This window comes from Lampris incognitus, chromosome 21, assembly GCF_029633865.1.
Source record: "Lampris incognitus isolate fLamInc1 chromosome 21, fLamInc1.hap2, whole genome shotgun sequence".
Lineage (NCBI taxonomy): Eukaryota > Metazoa > Chordata > Actinopteri > Lampriformes > Lampridae > Lampris > Lampris incognitus.
The window spans coordinates 12,938,946-12,952,786 of record NC_079231.1 but is presented as its reverse complement, the minus strand read 5'-3'; the positions used below and the strand labels follow the sequence as shown (position 1 = coordinate 12,952,786).

The 13,841-nt window shown below is 46.1% G+C and overlaps 1 protein-coding gene across 1 annotated transcript in view; it reads right to left on the bottom strand.

Moving 5' to 3' along the window:
- Window positions 1–1,639: 1,639 nt before the first annotated feature.
- The window catches only part of LOC130131475 (neuronal membrane glycoprotein M6-b-like), a 42,625-nt gene continuing 30,423 nt past the window's right edge, over window positions 1,640–13,841 (bottom strand). The window contains exons 2-7 of the mRNA XM_056301157.1: window positions 10,479–10,665; window positions 9,009–9,168; window positions 8,208–8,376; window positions 2,894–2,967; window positions 2,623–2,688; window positions 1,640–1,792 (exon numbers count right to left, since the gene is read on the bottom strand). Of these exons, the coding sequence (XP_056157132.1) occupies window positions 1,640–1,792; window positions 2,623–2,688; window positions 2,894–2,967; window positions 8,208–8,376; window positions 9,009–9,168; window positions 10,479–10,665 (809 nt within the window). The remainder of the gene's footprint in view (window positions 1,793–2,622; window positions 2,689–2,893; window positions 2,968–8,207; window positions 8,377–9,008; window positions 9,169–10,478; window positions 10,666–13,841) is intronic.

Genomic DNA, 13,841 nt, shown 5'->3' with positions numbered 1-13,841 from the left:
ATCAAGTCCCACCACTAATATATATATACACACATTTATATGAGGACATATAACGACCGGTTAACGTTGTCGTTTTCGGAGTGGGAGTCACGGGTTCGCGTCCAGGCTGAGGCGGTTCCCAGGCTGCCCCCGGAATTCGCAAATATATGTTCTCATATAAGTATACGTGTATATACTTATAAGTAAAGGTAAATATATACTTATATTATACTTATATATCCTCATGTAAGTATAGCCTCATATAAGTAAGTATAGATAATTTACTTGACCTCTTGTGGGAACACATAGCCCCTCTTTTGCGATAGTTTTTTGAGCTACGGCTTTTCAGTAAATGCGCGTGTCTTGTTGCTATGCTATGAAGAAGAGAAATTAAATGGGGAAAAAAGAAGCTTGTCTTTGCGACTGTGACGTAAAAAAAGACTCGGTCCGAAATCCAAAAAGTTACCTGGCGCCGCTTGAAAGGTGAGTGTTGACAGCTAATGTCTGGCGCCGGGACAGAGACTATGAATTCCGGGTAACCGCTGGTTTGATACCTGAGGTGTTTGTCATTCCCACTGCGTGACCTTTTCTCTCGGGACACCGGAAGTGAACGAGAGTCTCGGGAGCTCCTGGTTAAACAGGCGACACCTCCGGTCTCAAAACTGTTGACAAAGACGGATAACTCCGAATATATAACGTCCTTGAGATAGCATACTACCCAATTATCATCTTTTTTGTCTTTGTCTTTTTTCTTTTTCTTTTTTTTACTTTTTGGAGGAGCGTCTTTCATAGAAACCCGCCAGAGGGCGGGGGAGTCGGAGTGCTTTGTGTTTTAAGGGGCTCTTCCGTTTTCACCTTTTTTTCCTTCCTCAAATAGTGCAATAATGAATCGAGCGTTATCAATAAAAGGTACTTAAGGAGCATGGAGGAAAAAGTAACGGAGGAAAAAAGTATGATTAGCAAAAACAGCAACAAAAGATGGTAAGAGTACCTGGCATACTTTTTTAAGAGAGTATTTAAAAAAAAACAACATTCGTACACATTCGCACAATATATTCATATTCATATATATATGCATATAAAACACCAAAAAAACAAACAAACAGAGGAAGTTAGTTGCTGCCTGGCTTTGCCTGCGGTTAAAGCAGGCAGTGAAGGAGTGGTTTGTAGGCTGTTTGGGAGTTGTGTTGAGAGCTGTGTTTTGCTCAGGGGCCCTGCGGCCGTCACAGCCCGGGAGAGGGGGGGGGGCACCGCGTTCACTCGCCGCTGTGGCCCGCGAGGCGCCCGCTGAGAAGACGCTTCCGAGCCGACATGCCTGAGCTGGACTGACGGGAACTCATTCAATTCTGTACCATCTGCCTCCATTCGGGGGCCCTGCCGTCACATCCTGACCCTCAAACCTCTTCCCCCGATGCGAGGGCGCTCGCCCACAAGCCTGTAAGGGAAAGTGATGGTGAAACCTTATCGTATGGGGTGGGGGGTGGCTGAGGAGGAGGGGCTATCGAACACGACTGAGGTGGTTTGTTTTTTTGTTTTTGTGTTTTTGACTGAGGGACGGATCAGGTTGGCTGTGGGTGGGTGTGTTAGGGGTGGGGGGCGGGGAGTTTGACATGGTTTAGAGAAGAGATGGGCGCGGGCAGGAAGGTGGTTCGGCCCGCCCTTATGAGTAGGACGAGGAGTTCTGGCCGTCCTTGGAGCGCGCCTCGGCCTCTAAATCCTGGTCGTCCTTGGTCTTGATGTCTTGGTACTCGTGCGTGCTGACAGCGCCCTTAAGGTAGGCCCAGTTCGCCCCCAGGATCATCAGGTAGTGGATCTGCCGAGGGGGGGGAAACAGATCCGGGTTGTTTATGATGTGACCCAGTTAATCAGTTACACGCTGTCCTTCACTATAGATCACATTTCGTGCATCCTTCATCCCTCAGTAAAATGGTTTTGCAAACCGTAAACAAGCTGAGTTGTCACACCAGCGGTTCTCAATCAGGTCCTCAGGTACCACGAGTACCACTGGTTTTCTATTCCGCCATGTGGTTGGGTAACATACATACCGATTGTGATATACAGTTAGCCGACAACAAAACTGGAGGTCCACGCAGTAGTTTGACGCAACATGACATTCTTTACGTCACAACGCACCCTGCCGTAAAGCTGTCAACTTTCGTAAAACACCAAAACACGGTACTCGCATTACACAACACGGATACTTTATAAGTTTGAGGGAAATACATTTAGCAACCAGGAACGCCTTTGTTATGCTCCGCTGTGTCGTCATCAAGGCTAATTACACCGAGAGCTCAACTAATTACACAGTGGTTCATTCATTAAGCACAGTGTTCGTGTTAACTACGGAATGTGTGTGTGTGTGTTGATCTGCATCTACAGTGTCTTTGCATGTAACTGATGACATGCTTATGTGCGTGCCCGCGTGCTGCTTTGTGCATGTGCGTCCATGTGTATTGCCGCGTGAACTGACAGTTGAACATACATGTGCTGTCGGGCAGAGCACCGGCCCTCGGGTTGGAAAGACATGCAAACGCGAGAGGCAGTGTTGCCGTGGCAACCGGTACGCATGCCATGGCAACGTGCATATTCGGAGCACATTATCTGTGGCATCACTGAAAAAGAAAAGAAAGAAAGAAAGCTTACCAGTGCGATGACAGTGGCCCCGGCGCCGGCAAACGCGACAATGTAGAGATGATAGGACAGGTAGAACTGTGGATAAAGAGAGACTTTTTTTTTTACTTTTCTTTTTCCTTCAGTAAGGAGTGAGAGGCTTTAAATTTGCTAATGTGACGTTTTGCAAACATTTATTTGATGGATGTTGCGTGTTGTGCAGACAGAGAGAGAGGAGGGGGAGAGGAGAGACGGAAAAGAAAGAGGAGAGATGCCATCCATGAAGCAGAAAACAACCTCTCACCTCGCTGGTGTTACAAATATCTCCCAGTGTGGAGCCACAGGCTTTCCCTGGTGTTGCGTTCCACGGGATAACACCTAAAGGATCAGAGAGAGGAGGTCAGTCTCCGGGCTGATGCAGATTAAGCCACGCTCATATGAGGCAAATGGGTATTTGCTTCCCCCCGAATGCTGCAATGAATCAGGCTAGGATAAAAATTAGAGACAAGCAGACCTTTTCCATCTGGACCCCTGAGCTTTGAAATGTCCCGACTGACTGTCTTTGTCATGTTCTACATTGCTTTTTTTTTAAAAATGGTTTTGCAGACAGATATTTCAATCAGAATTAGAATCAGCTTTATTGGTCAAGTGAGCTTATGAATAAAAGGAAATTGACTCCGGTTTACATTAGCTTGTAGTACTTACATATATCCATCCATCCATTATCCAAACCGCTTATCCTGCTCTCAGGGTCGCGGGGATGCTGGAGCCTGTCCCAGCAGTCATTGGGTGGCAGGCGGGGAAACACCCTGGACAGGCTGCCAGTCCATCACAGGGCCCACACACACACACATATTCACACCTAGGGACAATTTAGTATGGCCGATTTACCTGACCTACATGTCTTTGGACTGTGGGAGGAAACCGGAGCACCCGGAGGAAACTCACAGACACGGGGAGAACATGCAAACTCTACACAGAGGACAACCTGGGATGATCTCCAAAGTTGGAATACCCCGGGGCTTGAATCCAGGACCTTCTTGCTGTGAGGCGACCACGCTAACCGCTGCGCCACCGTGCTGCCCTACTTACATATATAATAGGAATAATAAATAGAATACTAGAGGTACGTATGTGTGCATGACAACGTATGACACAACTATACAGAGTGCTGTTATGGCTGAATAATTTATAACCAGTATAAAACAGTTGTATATTGTACATTTATGTATATTTATGTATATTGGTCCTGGTTCATTCCAGGTCATCCTGTGTGGAGTTTGCATGTTCTCCCCGTGTCTGCGGTGGGTTTTCTCCAGGTGCTCCTGTTTTCCCCACCATCAAAAGAAACATGCATGTTAGGGTTTATGCTCCTGTCTGTGCTCCTGAGCAAGGCAACGGGAAAAGAAGTGGAGTTGGTCCCTGGGTGCTGTGTAAAGGCAACAGCCCACTGCTCCTAGCTACAGCTAGGATGGGTTAATTTGCAGTAACTGAATTTCCCCACGGGGATTAATAAAAGAAACTTCAATAGAATTGCACATCTGATTTAACAAGAGGTAGTGCACATCAGAGATATGTGAGAGAAGACACGTCTGTCCCCCAGTACTGTGCTGCACATCTATCTCTACACACAAGTGTACATTTGAGGTATCTAAGAGGGGGGTTGCTGACAGTCTGTTTCCTTGGACTGGGACACAAGGCTATCTGTTATAATACTGCGTAAGGGGGGGGGTATTTACAAAGTGTCATATTTACATAACAAGTGACCATTATTATACCATGCTGGGATAGGCTCCAGCATCTCTGCGACCCGACTTCGGATAAGCGGCTTGGATAATGGATGGATGGATGGATGCTGTTAAGTGTTCATGAGAGAGATGGCCTGTGGGGAAAAAAACTGTTCCTATGTCTGGTGGTTTTGGTGTACATTGCTCTGTAGTGCTTGCTAGAGGGTAAGCGTTCAAACAGACTGTGTCCTAGGTGTGGGGGGGTCTGTGCTATTCTGCCCGCCTGTTTCCGGGCTCTAGAGGTGTAAAAGTCCTTCAGGGTGGGCAGAAGAGCACCAATGATTTTTTTTTCTGCTGTCCTTAGTGTTCGCTGTAGTCTGTTCCTATCCTGTTTTGTGGCTGCTCCAAACCATACCGTGAAGGATGTGCACGGGACAGATTTAATGACTGCAGCGTAGAACTGGCTCAACAGCTCCTGTGGCAGACCAAAGTTTCTCAATTGATGCAGAAAGAACATATCTGCCGGGCCTTTTTCAGGATGGAGTTGATTTTGATCTCCCTCTTCAGGTCTTCGGAAATGGTAGTTTCCAGAAACTTGAAGGTCTCCATGGTTGACGCAGGACTGTTGGTTACTGTGAGGGGGAGCAGTGCATCTCCACAGTCTTGAGCGTGTTCAGCTCCAAGTTGTTCTGACTGCACCAGAGCACCAGCCGCTTGATCTCCCACCAATATGCAGACTTGTCATCATCTTGGATGAGTCCGATGACCGTAGTGTTGTCTGGAAACTTCAGGAGTTTAACATCTGGGTTCTTGGAGGTGCAGTTGTTGGTGTAGAGGGAGAAGACACATCCCTGGGGAGCACCAGTGCTGACTGTCCATATACCAGAAGTGACTTCCCCCATTCTCACCTGCTGTTTCCTGCCTATCCTGGTGATCCACTGACAGTATACAGTGAGCTGGGAGAGTTTGGAGGGGAGGATTTCTGGACCGACGGCGTTGAACGCCAAGCTGAAGTCCACCAACAGGATGAAGATGTTTTTGTTGCATTTTTGACTCGACCGATTTTACAACGGCTTGTTTCATTCTTACGTAATCCTATTTTTATGTCTTTTTTTATGTCCGCCATCTTTATTGTTTATCAAATTGGACCAGAAAGCGCTCATTAAATCTGTTTTAAGGAAGGCTTGGAATTATCATTAATAAGGAAAAGTCACTGAAAACTTAAGAATAGGGTGAGACACAGGCGTCCAGGTGGCGTGGCGGTCTATTCCATTGCCTACCAAAACCGGGATCGCCAGTTCGAATCCTCATGTTATATCCAGCTTGGTTGGGCATCCCTATAGACACAATTGGCCGTATCTGCGGGTGGAAAGCCGGATGTGGATGTGTGTCCTGGTCACCGCACTAGCGCCTCCTCCGGTTGGTCGGGATGCCTGTTCAGCGGGGAGGGGGAAATGGGGGGAATAGCTTGATTCTCCCACATGCTACCTCATTCATTCATTCATTCATTCATTCATTCATTCATTCATCGTCAGCTGCTTTTCCGGAGTCGGGTCGCGGTGGCAGCAAGCTAAGTAGGGCACTCCAGACATCCCTCTCCCCAGCAACGCCCTCCAGCTCCTCCTGGGGGATCCCCAGGCATTCCCAGGCCAGATTGGACATGTAATCCCTCCACCTGCTATCTCCCTCTGGTGAAACTCCTCACTGTCAGGTGAAAAGAAGTGGCTGGCAACTCCACATGTATCGGAGGAGGCATGTGGTAGTCTGAAGCCCTCCTCAGGTCAGGATAGGGGGTGGGGCAGTGACCGGGACGGCTTGGAAGAGTGGGGTAATTGGCCAAGTACAATTGGGGAGAAAAAGGGGGGGAAAAACGTGTTATGAAATTAGCCAAACTAGCAATTTGAGATCTTCTACCTAGCTAGTAATGTTCATGTTCATTTGTGCACTTTCACTAATTGGGGTTAATGTTTTTTACGGTATAGTAGCACAGTCTGGCTGCCAATAAGGCATATGTGATCTTAGCCCTCTTCTCTGGGTGAGCCAGCTGTCCTTCAAATGTGGGTCACATACATTAGGTCAGGATGGAGTTTGCCAGATATCCAATCATAGAGATGGCACTATACCTACCGTAGCACAATTCCTACAGTACATAATGGAGGATTTTCATCCACAAACAGACAGATCGACCTCACCTTGGAAAATGTTTTGCTTTTATCCAGCGGCCACGGCAAATATCAAACATGTCAATTATGGTTGCATATCTAATAATGATTGGTATACAATAAAATGCCTTGTTTTTCCCTGAGGCAAACCCAGACAGCGCCTCTAAATATAGAGTCGATTAATACCAACAGATGCTCTTTTATATGAAAGAGTTCAAACACCTTTACTTCAATGGTAACCATAAATGATTCCTCTTAATGTCTCAGTCGGGGGGACCGGTGTAAAAGCAAACAACCCGTCTGGTGTGCATTAGGTACAACCCATAAAAAGGTCTAAAAATATGCAATGGTAATGGTCACACAAAGCAAATAAGACTTTTAAAATACATTTTTGGATGTCAAATAGTGTTTGGGGCTCTCTTTTCTCATTTAAAACAGACCTCTAATGCAATGATCACTTGTTCTTGCAAGAACTGTTCTCATTTCTTCCTGCTGTCATCTATCCAGAATGACTTTAAAGTGAATCAGACCGGTCTTAGAGGCATTTTAGAGGTGTTTCCAAAACATTTTTTATGACTTGGAGCGGAAACTCACACTTTGCAAAACGATCAAGCGTCCCCGTTTTCAGGTCTGCCACATGCTGAAAGTCCTCAGATGGTTCAAAATGCTGAAGCTAGAATTTTAACTGAAGCTAGGAAATTTGACCATATTACACCAATTCATGCCTCCCTTCATTGGCTTCCTATCCATGTTAGATCAGACTTCAAGGTGCTTCTGCTGACTTATAAAATCCTAAATGGGCTTGCCCCATCATACCTGTCTGATCTCCTTAAACCGTACAGTTCATCTCGAGCTCTTCGCTCGAAAAAAACAGGGCTCCCATGTGTACCCAAAGTTAAAAAGAAGTAAGCTGGTGGCAGGGCCTTTTCCTATTGGGCCCCGTTCTTTTGGAATAACCTGCCTGCTGCCATCAGACAATCAGAGTCTGTTGAGTCCTTTAAATCCCAATTTAAAACTCATCTTTTTGCTTTAACCTACAATTAGTTGCCTTTAAGTTGAGTACTTCTCGATCTGTACAGCATGGCGGGCCGGTTTCTGTCTCAATGAATTTACCAACCACTGTTCTGCTGACGAGATTATAGAGTATAGATTATGACTATTGCAACTGTTCTCATCCCTCACATGTGTTTTCTCTCTCTCTGAATGATGTCTTCTCCTTTCTCTTCTTCTGTGTATGTGAATGGTGTGATGTGAGTCTCCCCTGTGTGCATGTGTAGTCTGTCCTCCTGCCAGCGCTCCATGGTGATGCTGGTCACATGGCTCGGATCCTGGGCTGTTGTGGTAGCATCTGGACACTGCTTTGCATCCTCCTTATCATATTCTTCATATACATATTTTATCATTCCATAATAATTCTGCTGTCCTCTTTCAGTGTTGTAATTCTGTAAATTGTGTACACGCAACATCCATTGCACGTCTGTCCATCTTGGGAGAGAGATCCCTCCTCATGCTCTCCCTGAGGTTTCTTCCTATTTTTTCTCCCTGTTCAAGGTTTTTTTTTTTTAGGGAGTTGCCCACTGAGGCAAATTTGTAATTTGTGACATTGGGCTACACAAATAAAATTGACTTGACTTGACTTGACTCTTATCCTCTATTTAAAGGTGCTATAGCATAGTTCTCTGCTTAGGTCCGGGTAGTAAAACAGTGAATGTTACGTGGGGCCACTGACCGTACTGCCTGACGTCCACACAGATGGAGTCGGGCAAGGTGATGTTGGCATCGGGGGACCTCATGGCAGCGCAGGTGTTCCACATGTTGAAGAAGAGGAAGACGGGAATGGCCGTGAAGCCGAAGATTCCCAGGAAGGCCAGAGCCAAGATGTAGGTCAGGAACATGAACTGCAGGAGAAAAGAGGAGAGGAGGGGGAGATGATAAACGGGGGATACAGAAGAGAGGTGTGACGTTGAATGATTTTGTCAATGGTAAAAATCAGATGATCGCATGAATAATTTTTGTGTTTCTAACCCCAAAATGTTGAACTGCTTTGACACACACCCCACCCATTGACCCACATCTACCGTGTCAGCTGATGCTACTGGACATCTGCAGCAATTAGAGTAAACAGGCTAGAAAGGACACTCTGAGCCAAGGTTACCCCTGAGGGGATACGCTGTGTGCACGTATGTTCATGTACACACATGTTTATTTTTGCATGTGAATACATTTTCTTTAATACATATGCTCTTTGTGTGTTAGTGTGATGGGTGTGTTGTTTATGTGTGTGTATGAGTGAATATGTGTAGGATCTTTTAAAGAAAGCTGCTGGGCTCTTTCTAGCCCAAAACCTAGATTCCCCTTAATCATAAAGCCATATTTTGACTTAATTACTTGTTTATGTATTCAGACCATAAGACACTCTGGGTAGCTAGTAGAGGATAATGGGTGTGGTGGCGTGTTGAATGGTGACCCCCATCTGTGTGTGTGTGTGTGTGTGTGGGAGGGGGGGGCGTGTGTGGGCGCGTAGACGTACGAAGGCGGTGATGCAGCGTCCACAGACGGTGGTCTTGAAGTCGCTCTGCAGCTCCTTCTTGATGGCGCTGGTGGTGTAGAAGCCCTCGGCCAGCAGGACGATGGCGTACACGAAGAAGAAGGAGGCGATGCCGTAGATGATGTACTGAAGGATCTGGATACTGGAAAACGCACGAACGCACACACATTTTGATTTCGGAAAACCATCAAAAAAAAATAAATCCAGGTACACCTAAAAAAACTGATTCTGACCCCTAGTAAATGTTACATGTTTTAATCTGGCTTACTTTATAGATTTTAATTTGTTAGTTATTCCTACTTATTTTTTAAAATTAATTTCTAAATGCACCGTCCTCGCTTAAAACAAGTTAATTTCACTAAATTAAAAGTAATTAGAAAAAATATGCAGGGCACATACTGTCCTGTCTGCGCATGTGCAGACACTTGCCGCCACTTGGTTCTAAAGCGGTTTTTTGTTTTTCGCTTGAGGAGTTCGGTCGGTGGCTGCTCTGCATTTTCGGTAAGTAAGCAATTTATTACCATGGGTATTTTATATTTTTACTCAAACAGGGTTGTCTTTACTCTTTAAAACAAATTTGATAGAAATATTTGTTGTTAGCTTTTGTGTTTTGATAAATTAATGTTAGTTAACATTACAGCCGCTAGCTTAACGTTAGCTAGTTGTGTACGTTATAGTAATGTTAACTTAAGTAACGCTATAACATGAATTTAAGATAACTTGATGTACTGTTCGCTCTCAAGTTTAATGCATAGTGAATTAAGTGTTCGTCTTGTTCGACTTTTTATCAGTTTGTGGACAGTGAATAAAAGTAAAACAAGTGTAACGTTACCAATGTCAGTTGACATTTTAATGGCTTTTAGCATTACTTTCTGAATCTGGGAACATGCGTCTAAAAAGCTCACCGATGCCCTTGTTGGTGCTGTAGGAATGGTGTTTAGCTACAGTATTTAGCGTCCAAAGGACTTCCGGTTTCGGGGTTGGCCCCCTTTCGTCGAGCGGTTAGCGACGTCGTGTTGTGGTGCAGTAAAATCCGGATCGAATCCCGCAGCGGGCGGAAATATACTCGGTTACTGTAGAATAAATTCTACTCACAATAGTTACGCTATATTATAAATATAATTGATCTGAAATTACTAAAAGATTAAAAAGTACTTTCAACTTGAAAAATATGAGTATACTCAACTTTAAAAATACATCTGGATCTAGATAAATTTCTTTTGTGCAACCACTTGACATAAGTCAATTCGACATAACATTTTTTTCAGTGTAACCTGTATTTCAAAATTTACAAAATATAAACGCGAACAGACTTCTACAGCATGCAGTTAGTTCAAGCAACCCTGGATCTGTATGCTCCAAATATGGATGGGTATGGCGGGAATCAAACCTCTAACCCTAAGCAGTGTCAGTGTGTCATGCTCCACCCGGATTGACTTGTGAGGGACTTACGCAATGGTGAGCGTGGCGTGGTCGCTGGTGACCCTGGAGAAATGGTTCTCCAGCATGGTCAGCGTGCCGGTCAACGCCACGTGACCGCACCCGCAAAAGAGCGCGACGCCCGAGAAGCAGAGGATGGTGGCCACCAGGGAGGCGTAGGGCACTCCACCCAGACACTTGATGCAGCACTCGAAGCATCCTGTAGGGGACGGCAGAGAGGCGGGTAAGGCTCAACACCAGAGGGAGAAAAAACGTTGATCTGGATTTTCAAGGCCCCCCCCCCAATAATATGTTTATTAGGTTTTCAAGATAAACACTAAAATTGAGCAGAAACATCTCCCCTAAATAAATAAAAGGGGAGAGAAGAGGGGAGCATAAATCCACAATTTGTTTCACAAGTAATGAAGGAAGCTTCTTGGAAAGTGACTATTTAGGTATTAAAAAACATTTCCCCAGATTCACAGAAACTTCCGAGTTTTTCCCTTATTAGCGAATGTCACTTTTTCCATGGCCAGCTGGAGGGACTTTTTAGCCATGGTTCAATAGTTGATGTTTCAGTTTTCTGCCATCGGATGCAGATACAGTATTGAGCCTGAGATAGGCATAGGTTGACCTTTTTCTTTTTTTTACATGTGACTGACTCAATTCTGTAGGAAATAATCCCATATAAAGTTTCTATTACTTTTTCCTAGAAGGTTCTAATCTTTGGGTATTTCCATAGGTGGTGAATTAATGTACCTTCTCCTTGGCCATATTTAACAAATCAAGGTAATTAAACTTATGCAACAGGGAGGGAGTTGTATATGCATGCATAATCTATTTAGACTATACTGCTGAAAATCAAATCTGGTGTTGTCCATTCCGACATCTCCTAGGACTTTGCTGAAATACATGGGCATCCGGGAACCGCCGCAGCTGGGACGCGAACCTGGGTCTCCCGCACCACGAGCGACTACGTCAATCAGTCGACTAAAAGGTCCGACCCGTTAGCCAAGGGCTAGCAAGTCTATTCATCCGTGATCATTACACTAACCCCCCTCTTTTGGGAAGCATGGCCCTGTGTCCCTGCGCTTCAGCATACCAGCTCCCTCATGCCTCTGCGCGCACACGCTTCCGATGGCCTCACGGTCTCACCATCCCACTTCTGACACCAGTGTAGCAAATTCAGGGGGGCAACCGGGAATCCACTGCAGTCGGGAATCGAACCCGGGTATCTCGCACCACGGGAGATTTCGTTAACCAGTCGACTTAAGGGTCTGACCCATTAGCCAAGGGCTAGCGAGTCTAGTCATCTGTGATCGTTACACTACCCCCCTCCTATGGGAAGTGTGTCCCTGCGCTTCAGCATATCAGCTCCCTCATGTCTCTGGGCACACACTCTTCCTCACAGTCCCACCATCCCACTTCTCACACCAATGTAGTGAATTCGGGGGGGAATCGGGAACCGCCGCAGCCAGGATGCAAACCCGGATCTCCCACACCATGGGCGACTATGTTAACCAGTCAACTAAAGGGCCCGACAGCCAAGGGCTAGCGAGTCTATTCATCCGTGATTGTTACAGTACCCCCTTTCTTCGGGCAGTACATCCCTGCAGTTCAGCATACCAGCTCCCTCTTGGTGCACACACTTCCGATGACCTCACGGTCTCATCATCCCACTTCTGACACCAATGTAACGAATTCAGGGGGCAGCCGGGAACTGCCACAGCTGGGACGTGAACCCGGGTCTCTGCACCACGGGCGACTACGTTAACAATGCAATCTATCCATCCATCCTTACATCTGAGACTCTGAGCTGTACTTAATGGGGACGGTCCGTATTTCTAACAGGTTCATTTGATTCCCGACAACCACTAGTGTTAGCGGCACACCAGGATGTCCATTTCAGCCAGTCAGTCTGAAAAGAGCATATCTTTTCACCTACAAAGGTGTGTCTTAATATTTTGTGTGATGGTGCAGAAGCTGCAATATGGTCTTGTAATACAGCCCTCGGTACTTCCTATCATCCGTGCTTCTCTACATGCAGCTGCTGCTGCCAGGACCCGACTTCCCCATGGGGTCCATTAAAGTTTCATCTGATCTTTTCCTATCAAAGAATAACAGTCTGAAGGATCTGAGGCCTCTGCTGCTTGCGCCGTGCAGATTTAAACAGCTCATGATCGCATTAATGAGAAATCCAATCAGAGAAACAGCTCGGTCACAATGTTTGTCTCGAAGTAGAGGTTCGGCCCCTGTGATGACACCCCCTGCAATATTTGCCCCACAGCGTGCCATTGAGTGTGTGGCATGGATTTGTAACATATGGGCTTACTTCAGCTGTATTGTGTTTCTGTTAGTTTGCTGCAAACCCATGCAATAGAAAGTAGCTACCGAGATCAAATAACGGTACTGTGAGCGATCCTTTGCCCATCCGGCACCTCTTGCCCACCTATCCACCCTGGAAGAGGGATCCATCCCTCCTGTTGATGTTCAGCCTGAGACTTCTCTTTTTTTTAAAATTCTCCCCAATTGTACTTGACCAATTACCCCACTCTTCCGAGCCATCCCGGTCACTGCTCCACCCCGTCTGCCGATCCGGGGAGGGCTGCAGACTACCACATGCCTCCTCCGATAAATGTGAAGTTGCCAGCAGCTTCTTTTCACCTGACAGTGAGGTGTTTCGCCAGGGGGACGTAGCACGTGGGAGGATCACGCTGTTCCCCCTCAACAGCCGCCCCGACCGACCAGAGGAGGTGCTAGTGCAGCGACCAGGACACATATCCACATTCGGCTTCCCACCCGCAGACATGTCCAACTGTGTCTGTAGGGACGCCCGACCAAGCCAGAGGCAACACGGGGATTCGAACTGCCGTCCCCATGTTGGTAGGCAACAGAATAGACCACTACACTGCCCGGATGCCCCCTTTCCTTTTTTTTTTTTTCCCCTGAAAAGATTTTGCCTCATCTGAATCGACGGTCTAAGAATAGAAGACGTCGTCCATTGTCATCTACCGCATCTGCCTGTGTTTCATCCTGTGGATGAAGCTGCAAGACGGTGATTGAAGGCCATGCAAATGAATTTGGACAAAAATTGGGGCGACTTGAAGCTACATGAGAGGAGCACCACATCGCTTCCTGAACCATGTCACCCATCCAATCATGGCAGCTTTCCCACTCAGCGTGCACACACTTTGAGCCAGCGCCCGCAGGTGCTAAATATTACATGGAAGCTGCCTTGCCAGCTCCCCGCTCACTCTGTTTCTCTGTCTGTTGCTATCTGTTTCTCTCTATCTCACTCTGTCTTGCTCTCCCTCTCTTGTCTTTAAAGAAACAGCCCAATTCATTTATTTATTTAACCATGCTTCATGAATAACTCAAGATATAATTCTAATTAAA